Source organism: Lipotes vexillifer, unplaced genomic scaffold (genome assembly GCF_000442215.2).
Source record: "Lipotes vexillifer unplaced genomic scaffold, Lipotes_vexillifer_v1.1 scaffold628, whole genome shotgun sequence".
Lineage (NCBI taxonomy): Eukaryota > Metazoa > Chordata > Mammalia > Artiodactyla > Lipotidae > Lipotes > Lipotes vexillifer.
The window spans coordinates 1,895,016-1,912,349 of record NW_006779395.1 but is presented as its reverse complement, the minus strand read 5'-3'; the positions used below and the strand labels follow the sequence as shown (position 1 = coordinate 1,912,349).

Here is a 17,334-nt window from a genome sequence, read left to right as displayed (position 1 = left end):
CTCTCACTGTTGTGGCCTCTCCCGTTGCGGAGCACAGGCTCCGGACGCACAGGCTCCGCGGCCACGGCTCACAGGCCCAGCTGCTCCACGGCATGTGGGACCTTCCCAGACCGGGACACGAACCCGTGTCCCCTGCATCAGCAGGCAGACTCAACCACTGCGTCACCAGGGAAGCCCTGCTTACTTGTTTCATGTCTGCGAAATATTTCATTTTTGTGGTGGTATCATTTGTGTAGCCACTCCCCTATTGGACATTTCTAGCTTTCCGCAAATTTTTAAATATTTTGATGAAAACTGTCTTCTGTGCATATGCAAGCATAGATCATTACTTACTAGATTATTTCCTTGGAATAAATCCCTAGAAGTTAGATTGCTCTAATGGTGAAATGTATGTATTTTTAATACTTTTGCTGTATATAACCCCTATACTATCCTGAAGGTCAGTTTTCTTCCTACCAGCAATAATCTGAGTATTTATAATTTTTAATGTATAGTTTTGATATACGGTGTATATTTAACTTTTTACAATACCCAATCCTGACAATAAAAGTTTTTTTTTTCTGTTTTTATTTTAAAAAGCACTACTTATTTTCAGCTTCTGTCTTTTTATAGGTTACAGTTCCTCTGAGTCATCTCATCAATGCCTTCCATTCACCGAAAAACACATCTGTTTCTGTCAGTGCATCAGTTTCTCAAAACCAGCATCGGGATGTAGTGTCTGAGCATGAGGCTCCCAGCAGTGAGGTAATAGTTTTTACCCTGGGTGTGTGAGAAAGTTTTTTTGGTTTAGTACATTGTAAACATGCCTGAAATAACTTTCTATGTTTAGGCATTTGTAACAGGGTGATTTCTGTCTTCAGCTTAATCTCCCTTTTACGATTAAAGGTGTCCAACTCTGGCTTTGTTGTACATATAGAAATATTACTTTGTTTTATTTTTAACATTTAATTTATAAAAAATTTCTTGTGGCAGTGTATTGGTATTCACTTCCTATGTTACTGCTTGTGTAATATCATTTAGATATTCTTTTGTGTTGCTTCAGTGGTAGCAGGGAACCTACAGTTAACTCCATAATTCCCATAATTTTCAGGAAAGATAGACTAGCAAGAAGTTATCATCTACCGCCTTATAGGAGCTTTCAGTGTAATTGAACAATTAGAATATAGATACCTGAAAGTGAAATGTATAAGCTATGAAACCGTACTTTGCGTATTCAGAGAATTATAAAATCATTGTGGCCTAGGATATAGCGAATTCCCAACCTAGGAACCTTGTGTTTACAAGATTCATTAATAAGATAGTTGCTTGTAGCTCAGAATACATTTTTCATAGTAAACATTATAATCTATAGTTAAGTTTCTCAGAAGCCTCTTTAACCATAAATAGCTTATGTTCTTAGTCCTGATATCAGGGGCTATGGCAAAGGACAGTAGAGGAGGAGTTGAAAAAAAGTTTGCAGGACTTCCCTGGTGGCCCAGTGGTTAAGACTCCACGCTTCCAGTGCAGGGGGCCTGTGTTTGATCCCTGTTCGGGGAACTACAATCCCACATGCCACGTGGCGCAGCCAAAAAAACATCTGCTTTTGGTGGGGGTGGGATGGGGGGTGGTTGTGAGGTGAGTCTTGGGATACAATTTTACTTAGATGAAAAGTTTGTCTTTATGCTTTCCTTTTTTTTTTCTTTTTTAATTGATTATTTATTTTTGGCTGTGTTGGATCTTCGTTGTTGTGCGTGGGCTTCCTCTAGTTGTGGCGAGTGGGGGCTACTCTTTGCGGTGCGCAGGCTTCTCATTGCGGTGGCTTCTCTTGTTACGGAGCACGGGCTCTAGGAGTGCAGGCTTCAGTAGTTGTGGCTCGTGGGCTCAGTAGTTGTGGCTCACGGGCTCTGGAGCACAGGCTCAGTAGTTGTGGCGCGTGGGCTTAGCTGCTCCGTGGCATGTGGGATCTTCCCGGACCAGGGTATGAACCCGGGTCCCCTGCACTGGCAGGCGGATTCTTAACCTCTGTGCCACCAGGGAAGCCCCTATGTTTTCCTTTTATATTATCTGCCAAATTCCTATTGCCTCTGTCTATAGGCAATCCATTCTTGTCTTCTGTTGTGACACCCTTCTTCCAATTTACAGCCTGAGAGCTTTCCTGATGATAAGACTGCATGTATCAAAATTGCTACATGCAGCAATATTATGTTCATTTTAGAAATTTTGGAAAATATTATGTAGGTAGAAGAAATTAAATTAACCTATGATCCTGCTTCTCTTTTTCTCACTTGTACTTTTATATTTTATAAGTTGGATCATACTGTATATGCTGATTTAGATTTTGCTTGATCATTTAATAGTCTTAGGAACTTTTTATTCTATACATTTTCTTTATTTTTAATGACTTTCAGAGTGTTCATTTTATGATGTTCTCTTGTTGGATATTGTTTCCAATTTTTTGCTGCTCTGAACAACACCATTTGTACTCTCCGTGGTGCTAAATGTTTGACTATTTCATCAAGTGAAATGGCTAGGTCAGTAGTGAAGTACATTTTGGGGGCTTGAGAAGTAACTAAACTCTAGAAGCCAATGTTGAGCTTAAGACTAATGGTCTCAAATACAGAATTGGTGTGTTATCCTCTGTTTTACCTTCATTATTCCTATGGTTTATCATTGATGACTTTGTTATTGCTTCACAAACATTTTCATTCTTCTTAAGCATCCTCCCTCATCTCTACTCGCACTTCCTTTGCTCTGAGGTTACATTGCTTTCAAGTCTTGCTCATCCAAACACCCACTTCACAGTGCAAGCAAAAAACTTTCAACTTCCTTCAAGCTACTGACTTCTTTTCCTGTTGCTTTCAGACTTGTTGAAAAAGTAGTACTCTGAACTTAACATTTGTTCTTGCTTAACTTTTATTCATACTACATCCCATTGTAGTTTGGCTACTACTTTTACCATTTTATAGACTTGTTTTGGTATATTTTGTTGACTTCCTTAGCAGTAAGTACAGGCCTTGTTAAAAATCCACATCTTTTTCATCTTTTCCTTAGCATTTGACCTTGCTGAACATCCACTGCTTTCAAAATACTTTCATAAATTGAGTGATACTACATTGATGGGTTTTCTTTTTTCTCTTTCTGTTTTGCTGGGCGTTTTTATTGCCAGCCTTTTACATAGTGTGTGTACATTTATCTGTAATCTAATTTTCATTTTGCATAGTCTCCCAGATTATATATCTTAATGTCTCTATATATTTATATGCTGATAACTCCCAAATCTATCTCCAACTCTAAAGTATCTCTAAAGTTTTAAAGTAATTATCTGGTGGCTTATTAAAATACCCCTCTGGATAGGCTCCAAGGACCTCGAAATTAAGATGTCTAAAACTGAGCTGTTTCCCCAGATTCCAGTGTATTTTTTGTTGTTGTTGTTGTTGTTGTTGTTGTTGTACACAGGCCTCTCACTGTTGTGGCCTCTCCCGTTGCGGAGCACAGGCTCCGGACGTGCATGCCCAGCAGCCATGGCTCATGGGCCCAGCCACTCCGCGGCATGTGGGATCTTCCCGGACCGGGGCACGAACCCATGTCCCCTGCATCGGCAGGCGGACTCTCAACCACTGCACCACCAGGGAAGCCCGATTCCAGTGTATTTGATCTTAGAGTGGTTTTAGCCCCTCTTCATCAATCTGGGTCCAACCAAGAGAAAGAGACCACATAGTCATTTGAATAGTGAATGTTTAATATAAAAAATATATAATTTTTTAGTTTAATATTTTAAAAACCCTGGTCTAACGGGATTAGAATAACTAGGGATTGGCTAGTAATAAGTAAAGAAAATTCAAATATATAGGACTTGCGGATTCAAGAAGCAGCTAATCCTCCCAGGACTGAGAGCTTCCCAGGAAGAGTTCTCCACCCCAGGCTGAGGTTCTGAGGTTGTTGGAGAGGGAATGGCCTTGGCTCACAGGAGTCACTTGGCACAGGAGTCAATGGTGCCGTGCCAGCTGAACCTGATGGAAATCTGACCCCTCGGGTACCAGGAGAAGCTGTTCATGGGGATGTGTGTTACTGGAAAAGCTGCTGGGTACAGCTGGCAACTGTGCACTGTAGGAGCCAGGCTTTGGAGAAGCTGCACGAGTGGCAGGAACCACTCCTGGAGAAACCCATGGGTGTTATGTTGCACACAGGAGCCCGCTGAGTGAACACAATAGCCTGAACCAGGAGCAGAAACTCCTCCTACAATGTCTCTCCAGTGCCCTCTACTGACAGCTTAATGTTCTAGCCAGCAAAGGAAAAATATTTAAAGGGCCCAGATCCATGAACATGGAGCCAAAAAAAGGATGAAGAGGAGCTAAGAGACAACAAATCAATAACCAGCACATTCATCCAGAACCCTTCTCCCTCACAATCCCTATACTTTACTGGTTTCTTCAAATGTCTGTTGTCTGTGACTTGGTATTTGCGTCCTTCTTAGTCAGGGCTCAGTTCGGGTTCATACCATTTTTCTCTTGTTACATCAGCCTTCTGTTCTCCAGCTTATCATCTTTGTCTTCTATTTTCTTCCTATAAAACAAAACTAATGATATTAGCTATAGAATTAAATTCAAACAAGGCTCTTCACAATATGGCCATAGCCCATCTTTCTAGTGCTTTCTTTGGTCACTAAACTTTTTACTGCATCTCAAACATTCCAAGCCCTTTGATGACTTTTTGTTTGCCTTCTTCCCCAAGGTTTCTGCCCCCATCATTTGTGAATTAAGTGTTATTTCAGTGAAGCCTTATCACTTAGGAAATTAGTTGTTGTGTTCTCTTATGACTTTTTTAAAAAATATCTCTGTAATGGCAGTTACCTTATTGTATGATAGTTATCATATTCATATGTACCTTATTTCTCTTTATGTTCCTAGGACTTGATACTCAATATGTAAGGGGCATAAATTTCTGTCTTAGTTAAAAATCTGCATTTCCCTTTGTATTATAAATAGACTTTTTGGTTTCCCCATTTTAAAAGATAAAATATCTTTGTAGCTCTTGAATATTGTAGTCCTTCTGATTCCATTAAAATAATGTGGTTTATATTATACAGTTTTTATTACCTTAAAAAGCACCTTTTAATGGCTTCCCTGGTGGCGCAGTGGTTGAGAGTCCGCCTGCCGATGCAGGGGACGCAGGTTCGTGCCCCGGTCTAGGAAGATCCCACATGCCGCGGAGTGGCTGGGCCTGTGAGCCATGGCCACTGAGCCTGCGTGTCCGGACACTGTGCTGCGCCACGGGGGAGGCCACAACAGTGAGAGGCCCGCGTACTGCGAAAAAAAAAAATTCAATTGTTTCAATTGATAAGTACTCTTCAAGTTAAATAGCTTGATAATAATGGTTACTTGAGATAAACAACAAGGACCTACAGTATAGCACAGGGAACTGTATTCAATATCTTGTAATAACTTGTAATGGAAAATAATCTGAAAAAGAATACATATATTTATACGTATATAAGTATATGTATATATAACTGAATCACTGCTGTATACCTGAAACATTGTAAATCAACTATATGTCAGTAAAAAAATAAAAATTAAAAAATAATAATGCTTACTTGGTTGAATTAATCTTTTACAGCCTATACTTAACTTAAGAGACCTTGGATTATCTGAATTAAAAATTGGACAGATTGATCAACTGGTAGACAGTCTACTTCCTGGAATTTGTAAGGACAAAAACGTTTCTTCCCATTGGCATACATCTCATGTATCTGCACAGTCCTTCTTTGAAAATAAATATGGTAAGTTAATATATTTTGTGTCCCAATGAAGGTAAGCCATTAATAGTACTATTGATAATTTAATTGATACCACTTATTAATACACCTCTGGTTTCCAGTGTTTCATTACATTGTTGATTAGAGGGTTTTTTTTTGTTTTTTTGGGTTTTTTTGATTAGAGTTTTGAAATTGTCTCTAGGAAATAGCAATTTTTTGTTTCTCCGTGCTCTTAGCTAAAAGTAACTTTAGCTAGACATATATATTTTTACCTCTTGGTTTGAATTTAATTTCATTGGCAGCTGTATTTGTATATCATATAAAAAAAAGATAATCCAAAGGACAAGTGATAGTAATATGATGAAGAAATGTGATTAAATTTGCAATGCTTTTAGATAAAAATACAAAAAGCAGAGTCATACATGGGCAAATGAAAGGCAAAACTCATTTTGGTTTTTCTAATATTCGGTAAAATTATTTGTTGTATTTCATGACTTGTTTGTTTGTTTGACCGTTAGAAAATTTACTTTTTACAATTTCCCTCCAGGTTGCTTAGATATATTTAGTACTTTACGTTCCTCTTGCTTGTACAGACAACATTCAAGAACTCTTAAAAGAATTTGTTCAGATCTTCAGTACTGGCCAGGTATGAAGCAACAGTTGTACTTATTTTGAAAAAAATAATAGATTTATTTAATCTATTCATATTTGTCTTATTTAATGATATTAATGATTAGAAACATTCATTTGTAGCTCACAGTAGAACTTGGAGAATATTTGGAATCAACTAGTTTGGGTATATCTGTGTAATTTTTAATCTGGAAAATATAACTAGATTTTGAATGTGAGTGACAAGTGCCACAGTAAAGGAAACTCTAGGGAGCTCACCTATACCTGCTCCAAAACAATTAAGCACATTTGTTTACTTCTCTCATTTTCAAAATCCCATTGCAATGACAAAAAAAGATAAAAATATGAAAAAAGTCATGGCAGCAGCAGAGGGGTTTTGTAAATGGACCTGAAATTTGATGACTTTCTGGAACTTGTAAAGTAGACGAAACCCCATTGATATCAAAATCCACTATGTATTCATTCATATTTAATATCAGGCACTACTGATAGGTGTTAGGCGAGAGTGATAGTTATGTAACTGAAAAAGACATATGTTATCAAACCTCATGACGCTTATAGTAGAGTGACACGGAAGAGGTGTGTAATGCTAATTCCGGTAGAACTTAGGAAAAATCCTCAAGTTCTAAGTCAATAATAGTGAGCTCTGGGGTAGCTGATTTAGTAAAACAGTTGAAAGATTGCGAAAAGTGGGCCAGTCACAGAACAGATCTGGCTTGCAACTTTTAGACAAAAGAACACATTTCTAATAAGGTGTCTGTGTGTGTATGTTGAAAGGGGACTCCTGGTTTGAGGGTTGATGCCAAAGAGAGAAACAAGATAGTAACCCAGGTTACTTTGGACTTGAGTCATACACTAAAGGTACCTGCTCATTTACCATAAGTCCATGTTTTGTAGTCTAAATATATTTACCACTTTGATAGTTTTGAGGACACCTGTCTGCAGTCAGTACTGATCATTGTGTTGTTCTTTACAAATACAAATGGTTTGCAAGAATCTCCATGTTTGAGGAAAATTTATAGCATGAAGGAGAGGCACCAGGTTGGGCAAAGAAATCTCTTTTGTAGTTCTTTGAAGAAATGGTTAATGTAGAATATAGAAGAATACTTAAAAAGGATGATACACTCAGTTTTAAATATTCAAGGAAGAAAAAAACTGAGCATGTATTAGGGTATAAAAAATATCTTAATAAATTCTCAAAAAGTTAAAACTCAAAGGTCAGATTCTCTGATCATATGATAAAACTGAAGTCAAATAATAGAAAAGATACCTAAAAAAAATTCCTAAATATGTGGAAATGTTTAAAGATACTTTTCTAAGTGTCTTATGGCTGAAGGGAATTGAAAACAAATTACAGACAATTATTCCTGAACCACAGTGAAAATCTGCATATCTAAATCTTTGGGTTGAGGACAAACTGAAGCTGAAAGCATTGTATGAATTCTAGGAAATAAGGAAGATGGGAAATAAATTGATTAAATATTTATTTTTAGAATTTCTTTAAAAGAACGTGCGAAATTAATATGGATAAGACACATTAAATTAAATTAATATAATGGCAAGAAATGGTTTTACTTAATTTAATCAAGAATCAATTTAATTTGAAAAGAAAATAGAACAGTCTGATTAAGATATGATGAGAAAATACAGTGTTAGAAGTGAAAAGTGGGAACTGTCACAGATAATGAAGATTTTTAAATTGTATATAATTTTATATTGTAAATAAAAATATGTTGAAACATAATTATTTGAGTTATAAATTATTAGCAAAATTGACCCAGGAAGAGATAAGACAATAACTATAGAATTTGAAAGATAATATCTTTCGAATATAATCTCTTTGCCCCAAAGGCACTAGGCTCAGATGGTTTTATGGCTGTATTCTGTTTTCCAAGGTCAGGAGTCTTCCTGTTATTTAAAACTTTTTTAATAAAGAAAAAGATAGACTAGGCTTCCCTGTTTATTCCATGAGATGACTGATACTAAAATATTAGTACAAAAAAGAATAAAATAGATTAATTTCACTTAATATAGATATAGAAATCCTAAGTAAAGTCTAAAAAAGCACATATAGAAATATCCTAAAAATTATGATTAAGGAATACAAGAATGATTTAACATTAGGAAGTATGTTAATTTATCATGTTAATTGATTAGACAAGAAAAGGATTATTTGTGTATGATAAAAAGGCATGTGATATATATGCTAATTATTATGCTTCCTAAAAACTTGTAGAATAGATACTATTAAAATTTCTGAAGTGTATCTGTTAGGTTCTCATTAATATGAGAAACAGGATGTCTAGTATCCTGTTTTTGTTCAGTAATTTGGAGATCCTGAAATATCTGATTAAAAAGAAAAAGGAAGTTTTATATAAGTTAAAAGGGGCAAAATTATAATTAGGTGATACAATTGTTTACCAGAAAATTCAATAAAATCAACTGAAAGGCTGCCCTGGTGCCATAGAAGATAAATGCATAAAAATCAATAGCTTTTTTCTTTCTTATCCTAGCAATTGGTTTTATTTACAGTTCGTTCAAAATCCATTAAATCTTGTATCCTGACAAATATGCAACATGATATATATATATACACATACAGATGTATATTTGTATGCCTATGAAACCTGACTGAAAGAAATAAAAGAAAAGCTGAGTAAAATAAAGTGAGAGAGTACTGTAGTCCTTTTCAGAAGAACTTAGTGTTCTAACATTATCAATTTGCACCCAGATTTTCAGTGCAACTCCAATCAAAACTCGAAACATTGGTTAGGAAAATAAAGAGTTGATTTTAAATTTGGGCATAAAAAGGGAATCAGATTATTTTCTTACACCTTAAAAAGTTCCAAAGAACTGAAAACAAGTAGAAGTATTAGATGAAGTCAGTAAACTGCCTTCAAAATCTTAGTGTGAGGATGAGACTCTTTAATCAAAGCACAGTGAACAAACCACTAAAGATTAAAAGACATGGCTTCATTAACCTTACAAATTACTGTATCACTTAATTAAAAGACAAAGACATTAAAATAAATGTTTGAAATATACATGACTATAAGTATATCTTAAAGTATATCCATATTCTGCAAATGAATATGGAAAAATATGAAAGGTCATGAGTGCTCAGTTCACTAAAGAAATAAAAATAATCAATAAAAATTAAAAATGTGGGCTTCCCTGGTGGCACATTGGTTGAGAGTCCACCTGCCGATGCAGGGGACACAGGTTCGTGCCCCGATCTGGGAAGATCCCACAGGCCGCGGAGCGGCTGGGCCCGTGAGCCATGGCCTCTGAGCCTGCGCATCTGGAGCCTGTGCTCCGCAACGGGAGAGGCCACAACAGTGAGAGGCCCGCGTACCGCAAAAAAAAAAAAAAAAATTAAAAATGTTTTCAAAAATTTTCCTCACTTCTAATCTGAAATGCAAATTGAAACAAAATGTTAACTTTCTGCCCATCAGATTTTGTACAAATTAAAAAGATTTTTATCTATATTCAGTGCTGCAAAGGATATGGAAGAAATGACACTCATATTCATTGGTGGGTGTATAAATTCTTGACAACATCCTTTTGGAGGACAGTTTCTTAGTGTTAAACAATTCAAGTCTCACAGTGTCACTTTTAGGAATGTAGTCTGTGTGTGATGAAAGATAACATGTACAAGATTTTTAACTGCAGCATTATTTTTAGCAATAAAAACTAGGAAACAGCTAATGCCCGTAGTAGGGAAGTAGATGAGTAAATTGCCATACCCTGATAAATGGGAAAACTGTAAACAGCCATTAAACTGAATGCACTGTCTCATCTGTTCTGGAAAATGTCCATGATAAATTGTAAAGCGAAAAAAGACAATTGCAAAATTTATGTAGTATTTTTATAGAAAGAGCATGTTTTAATACATAGAAGTATAGTCATGGAATTGTTCAATTGGTTACTTCTGGAACACTTTAGCACACTTGTAATTAAAGTCATTAAAACGGATTGAATCTGTAAATCAACTTTACTTTTTCTTGGTAATTTTAAAATGTAAACACAACAACAAAGGACTGTGTTAAAAAAATGAGATAATAACTAGGATGTACGGGAATAGTGTCAGAGTTTTGATTCTTATGCATTTTCCTTATAAAAATTTAAAATGAGAAGTAAATATGATACTGTTTGATTCAGTTTTCATACAGTCTCGGGGTTTTAAAACTTTAAAATCAAGGACACGACGTCTACAGTCCACTTCTGAAAGATTAGCAGAAACACAACATACAGCACCATCATTCGTGAAGGTAATTAGACCTTTTATGCTGTTGTTTGAAAAAGCAGTAATTTTCAAGTTATTAAAAAGAACCTTCAATATCTGATTTCTATTGCTGACTAATAGACTTCCTTCCATCTTTCCACTTAGGATAAAGGATTAATATCCTGTGTAATCAATATAGCTAGAACTCTCCTGGGTGCCAAGCTTATCTTTCCATTAGCCTATTAGACATCTTCCTCTGTTTTTTTTTTTCCCTATCAATCTACACCTGCTTATGTATTCTTGGATAAGTAGCATCCACCCAAGCTAGAAACCTGCTGGAGAGCTATGATCTGTCCATCTTCTCTCACCTTCCACATCCATTAATCACTAAAATCCTGTTGATTCAGCCTCTTAAGTATTTATTTCTTAAATCTGTCTTCATCCCCAGTTCCACTGCATAGATAGACCATAGTTATTTCTTGCCTAGATTCTTCACATAAACACTCATTTAGTCTCCTTGCCTTTAGTTTTGCTACCTTTAGCCCAGCCTCCAGACTGCCATCCACCAGACTGTCTGAAATGTATCAGTGTAATGGTTGTATTCCTCTGCTATATTGTCAGACTTCTGCCATGTATACGTATGGCATTTCATCATTTGGCATTCTTTCTACCATTTTTGTGTTCTCATCTTTCAGTGTGCCCCCTCCTCTCCTCCTACCCTCCTCCTATGTTGGTTTTTTAAAGTCCTGTCAGACAAGATTGTTTATAGCTCTTGAGCACTAAAGGCTGCTGTTTCATGCCTCTGTCAAATTATTCATGCTCTGTGCTGCTGTGGTTTAGCTGTGCCATTCTCTGTAAGGCCTTTACTGACTTCTTAGGTAGCATTTGTTTTACCACCATACCTAGTACCTCTAACATAGTAGCAGAGTGGCTTCAAAAACTTAGTTATTTGTGTATCTCTGCCCAGTAGACTGAAAACATTCAGATGATTGATTATTTATCTTTACATCTTCAGAACTTATACAGGACCAAGTATATGCAAGGTGCTCAGTAAACATTTAATAAATGAATGAGGTTTTTCCTCCACCAGAAATAAAGGAATGTGACCTATTCTAAGCCATTAGAACCCTAAGTCAGCATGTGACCTGTTAACTGTTTTTAGTATAGTTAGTGGTCTTATGTAGAGAGTTTCTCTATATTGATGCAAGTATAGGGTCCAGTGTTAGTTTTCTAGCCATTGATTATTTATTGTTGAGTCTTAATTCTTCACACTGACAATAAAAATTTTTAATTCTAGAATTTTAATGAATTTTTTTGTGAGTGGTTGTTATATTTTGGGGGAGTATTATCTGTATAATCAGCTGATACTGATGTATTGTTTGCGTATTTAGGGGTTTCTTTTGCGGGACAGAGGATCAGACATTGAGAGTTTGGACAAACTCATGAAAACCAAAAACATACCTGAAGCTCACCAAGATGCATTTAAAACTGGTTTTGCAGAGGGTTTTCTGAAAGCTCAAGCACTGACACAAAAAACCAATGGTGAGTTGATTTGACAGCATCCATATTTAGGGAAGAATATCTGAAAGAAAGTTATAGTCCTGCCTTTAAGTGATTATAATAACTTTTCTAACAATTTCCCAACGTTTTATTGGTTATATTTCGTTATATTTGTATCTTAAGCTGTGGTGTAGAAGTGGGAATATCTGCTGGCACTTTTCACTTTCTGAAGTGAGAAGCCAAAGTCAGCGATAGAAGCATGAGTGGCTTCATGAAGTTTTTGGTGACAGGTGCTGAAAGGCAATCATGGAGATTATGCAAAACATGCCAGGCTCCAATATTGCATGTGGTGAAATGTGATTATCATCAGTAACCTAATATTTGCATTTCATTGATATATCATTTCTCATTGATATAATTTGATTTGAGGCTTTTTCTTTTTTCTCCAGATTCTCTAAGAAGAACTCGCCTGATTGTCTTTATTCTGCTGGTAGTTGGCATTTATGGACTCTTAAAAAACCCATTTTTATCTGGTAGAGGCTCTTTATATTTATCTGACTTTTTTTTTTTGTCTTTTATGTACTCATTTCTTTTTCATAGTTAGTCTATCTAAGGCTTAGAGATAAGAAAACATTAATGTTTATAGTTCCAGGGTCTAGGTCTTTCATTCCTAAGTCAAGACTTCTCAGATTGGGTCACTTTAAGATTGTTTTTTGCATTGAAATTAAAGTTCCAAGGATTATGTTAGAGTTGTTTTTTGCATTGAAATTAAAGTTCCAAGGATTATGTTAGAGTAGAAATGTTAGATATACTTCTGGTAGTGGTTAGTTCCCCAGATTTTTCGAAAATGATACCTATCCAATAATAAAATTTTAAAAACATGTAGAAGAATTTTATAATAGCAATACAAAGTGTAATAGTCATCTATTTCAAAGACAATAATAAATTGAATTTTGTAAAAATGAACTTATATGGAAAATTCCTTTAAATAGAGTCCCAGATTTTCTCAGTTTGCAAGTCTAAAATGAAGTAATAATGTCAGGTTTAAGCGGTTCCAATTGCTTATTCAACTATCATTCAGTTTTTACCCCGTGTTTTCTCCTTTCTTTATGATGGATTACCTTGAGAGAAAAAAACTGATTTACAATTAAGAACATTGGTTGACCTGTATAAGGAATCATTCCCAGAACTTGCATGTAGCCCCCAGTTATTTTAAAACTTGTTAGTGACATCAAACCTGAGATGAGGTTTTAACATCTAGGAATAGCCTTTTTATATCTAGATCTGCCTTCTCTTGTCTCCTTTTTTAAAAAAAAAAAAAACCAATATAGGGCTGATAGGTGATATCAGCAGGGTGGTGGAGGGGTGGGATGAGCTCTGATGATTATTCCTTTGTGTTCCTTAATTATGTACAATGGAGTTTGAAAACCATTGGTTTAAATTTTTATTATTTGATATAAGAAGAGGAAAATTCTTAGTTTTAATTGGAAAGGCAAAGGTGTCATTTTATTATGAATCATTTATTCCTTGAATACCATCTCAAAATCCAGAAGACCTAATATCTACTCCTCACACTGATTAAATATATGTGAACTTAGATATTTAATTTTTCTGGGCTTTCTTGCATCTGAAAAATAAGGTAGTTAGAATTTTATGAATCTATCAAATATGTAAACATTTGTTTATGTCCCTTTAGTCCGCTTCCGGACAACAACGGGGCTTGATTCTGCCGTAGATCCTGTGCAAATGAAAAATGTTACCTTTGAACATGTTAAAGGAGTAAGTTAAAAAGTTTACCTTGATCTCCTCAAACATTATCTTAATTGTATTTTATTATTCTAAAGGTTGAAATAATAGAAAATATATATATTGGTCTCTGCCCCAAGACGTCCTAAAACCCTTGTCATTTCCAAAGTGCTAAGAGCACCAGGAGCATCTTTTGTTTTACTGTTTGGTCTTTGACCCTGGTTCCTGACACAGGGCTTCTGAGTCCCTTAGAATTTCATGGGTGATAGCAGTGTCCTTTGTTCTTTTTTTTTTTCCGCCTTGGCCACGCTGCACGCAGCTTGCTGGATCTTAGTTTCCCAACCAGGGATTGAACCTGGGCCCACGGCAGTGAAAACTTGGAGTCCTAACCACTGGACCACCAGGGAATTCCTGCAGTGTCTTTTGCTCAAATGAGGTGGCTCTGGGTGGGTGCCTGGATGGGGGCCAGTCACCAGAAGGACCCAGCCATGATTAGGGTCTTAGAACTTTCACCTCCACTCTGTTCTCCAGAGAGGGGAGAGGGGCTAGAAAGGGAGTTAATAATTGATCATGTCTATGTGAGGAAACTCCCATAAAAATCCCAACAGGTCCGGGTTCAGGGAGCTTTCAGTTGGTGAACACATGGAGGTGTGAGGAGAGTAGCATTTTCAGAGAGGACGTGGAGGGGCCTGTGCCTCTTCCTATGTCCCTTGCCCTACCTGTCTCTTCCTTCTGGCTGTTCTGAGTTATATCCTTTCATAATAAACCAGTAGTCTAGCACCTAAACTGGTTTCCTGAGTTCTCTGAGCTGCTCTAGCAAATTAATCAAACACAAGAAGGGGTTGTGGGAACCTACAATTTATAGCCAGTTGGTAGAAGCACAGAGACAACCTAGATTTGGGATTGGCATCTGAGGTGTGTGTGTGTGGTGCTAAGTCTTGTGGGACTTTGGCCCAAAGATGTGTTTCACGTTCACCCCTTCCCAGGTACTTTCTTTTTAACACTGCCCAGTGTACTTGAGCTTTCTCACTGAGAGTTATTTAAAGTTGTGTAATGTGACGTTGCAGGTTGGCTGCAAATATGTTATTACGCCAGTGTAATTTAAAATAAATAAATATGTGAAAGTACACGTGCAGAGGCATTTTTAATTTACATTGGTAGCCAACATTTTTAAATTGAAGTTTCACCCACAAAAAGATTTCCGGATTGTTTGTTCATTTGTTTTTTGAACATTGAAGCCTGGAGCGCTAGGCCTGTATTCTTTGGCAGAGCCATGTTGTGGTTGTCTTTAAAGGGACTGTTGCTTTCCAGTTCAGCACATTGCCACCACTATTGTTGTACATCTGGCCTTCTGTACTCATTGATTGATACTGTTTTGCCACTAGGAATTTGCATTTGCGACTTCTGGCTATATGCTGACTAGGAAAATGGCTCACCATTTCTGATAGACATCTTTCTTAATCTTATATCAGAGTTTTAAAGTTGAACTGATTTTCTGATTGCCATTTTTGTTGGCCAGGTTGGGCTTTATTTTTGCTAGGGATCTCAATTCTGCAATATTTTATATTTTGGAGATTAAATCTTTTAAATTTTTTTTACCACAGCCATTTATAAAACAATATTAGTACACTGTAGCTTAATTTTTGTCACTGTCCTTTGGCATTTGTTAGGAACTAAATCGTTTATAATCTAGTAGGAGTTCCTTGTAATGAAAATGATCTCATAACTAATCACAATGTTATAACTTAAACCCAGACTCCCTTATCATTAATATATAGTAAGTCCACATAATTTGCCATTGAAGCTTATAACCAGGTCCAAAACAGTTTTGGATTTGAAACTTACTAGGTGACTCTTTATATTAAATGCCACTGACACATTTAACAAGAATTTTGAATATAACAGTTCTTTTTAACCAAAGGAAGCAGTTAAAAAGGGTTTTTGTTGGGATATATAAGGAGACTTCATATAACTGGCATTGAGGGTCGGGAGAAAACTCTGAGTATTTCTAAAGGGGCCTTTCTGTATACTTTCACTGAAACAAAAAGCCAAGTTAATTTAATCTGCAATTAAGTTTATGATATTCAAAGAGGGTATCTTGGTAATATAGTAATTACTTGGTAAATTGTATCACTTTAGGTGGAGGAAGCTAAACAAGAATTACAAGAAGTTGTTGAATTCTTGAAAAATCCACAAAAATTTACTGTTCTTGGAGGTAAACTTCCAAAAGGTAAGATATCTTCCCTTTCGCATAACTTGACAAAATACTGTAATATGTCACTAATTTAACTTTTATCAAATTTGACTGATCAAAGTTTAATTCTTAATTGCTATTTTACAAATAAGTCCTCATTCTGAATATACTGTTCTGTAATCTTTTTTTTTTGGTAATTTAAAATTTTGTTATAATTTCAAACTTTAAGTAAATTGCAGCAATAAATAATAGTACAAAGAACTCCCTCCAGGGCTTCCCTGGTGGCGCAGTGGTTGAGGGTCCACCTGCCGATGCAGGGGACACGGGTTCGTGCCCCGGTCCGGGAAGATCCCACATGCCTCTTCGGCTGGGCCCGTGAGCCATGGCCGCTGAGCCTGCGTGTCTGGAGCCTGTGCTCCGCGGTGGGAGAGGCCACAGCAGTGAGAGGCCCGCATACTGCAAAAAAAAAAAAAACTCCCTCCATACTTTTAACTCATGAGACTCAAAATTTTTTTAACATTTTGTTCTATTTGCTCATTTCTTTCTTTACATAACGTGTAATTTTTAAACCATTTGCAAGTGAATTTATAGGTGTCATGCTCCTTTGCCCCTAAATACCTCATTGTGTATTTCCTAAGAATTACAGATATTCTCTTTACACCACTTCAGTACAGTTATTAAAATCAGGAAATTTAACATAGTTCCAAAACTATTATCTAATTCAAAGTCATATTCAAATTTCAGCATTTGTCCCAATATGTAAACAGTATTTAAATGATATAGGAGAATTAGTTAAGGAGCAGATCCTCAAGTGAATCATTAGTAGAGACAAATACGTTTTGGCTATGTTTCAAAATATTGGTCATTGATGTGCCTTCAACTGCAAAGCTATATAAATTAATAGTTATTTGTTACAAGTTCATGTCAGGCTTTGTTTCTGATTTTTAATTTGAACCATTCTTGTTTATTTTTTCTTTTAGGAATTCTTTTAGTTGGACCGCCAGGGACAGGAAAGACACTTCTTGCCCGAGCTGTGGCCGGAGAAGCTGATGTTCCTTTTTATTATGCTTCTGGATCAGAATTTGATGAGATGTTTGTGGGTGTGGGAGCCAGCCGTATAAGAAATCTTTTTAGTAGGTTTTAACGTATCTTTCATACAGTACTAATTTCTCTTAACTTTAGAGGAAGAGGGTTTCTTACCCTTTCTTTGCTACCTGCTTCTGATTGATATAGTTGGCTGAAATTGTAGGGTTCTGGTTTCGGATAACTTAGTGTGTGAGCTAAAATAGAACTGTACTTTTTTCC

General features: G+C 36.2%; 1 protein-coding gene across 3 annotated transcripts in view; it reads left to right on the top strand.

The window, feature by feature from the left end:
- Positions 1-17,334, top strand: part of YME1L1 (YME1 like 1 ATPase) — a 30,995-nt gene that overhangs the window by 4,179 nt on the left and 9,482 nt on the right. For 2 of the 3 annotated variants that reach the window (XR_456976.1, XM_007452584.1), the window contains exons 2-10: positions 613-744; positions 5,596-5,758; positions 6,282-6,380; positions 10,526-10,635; positions 11,981-12,131; positions 12,539-12,622; positions 13,786-13,868; positions 15,975-16,065; positions 17,010-17,162. Coding sequence is in view for 2 of the 3 variants with exons in the window: in XM_007452584.1 (XP_007452646.1) it covers positions 613-744; positions 5,596-5,758; positions 6,282-6,380; positions 10,526-10,635; positions 11,981-12,131; positions 12,539-12,622; positions 13,786-13,868; positions 15,975-16,065; positions 17,010-17,162 (1,066 nt within the window). In the remaining variant the exon portion in view is untranslated. The remainder of the gene's footprint in view (positions 1-612; positions 745-5,595; positions 5,759-6,281; positions 6,381-10,525; positions 10,636-11,980; positions 12,132-12,538; positions 12,623-13,785; positions 13,869-15,974; positions 16,066-17,009; positions 17,163-17,334) is intronic. The other variant, XM_007452585.1, reaches the window with a different exon arrangement.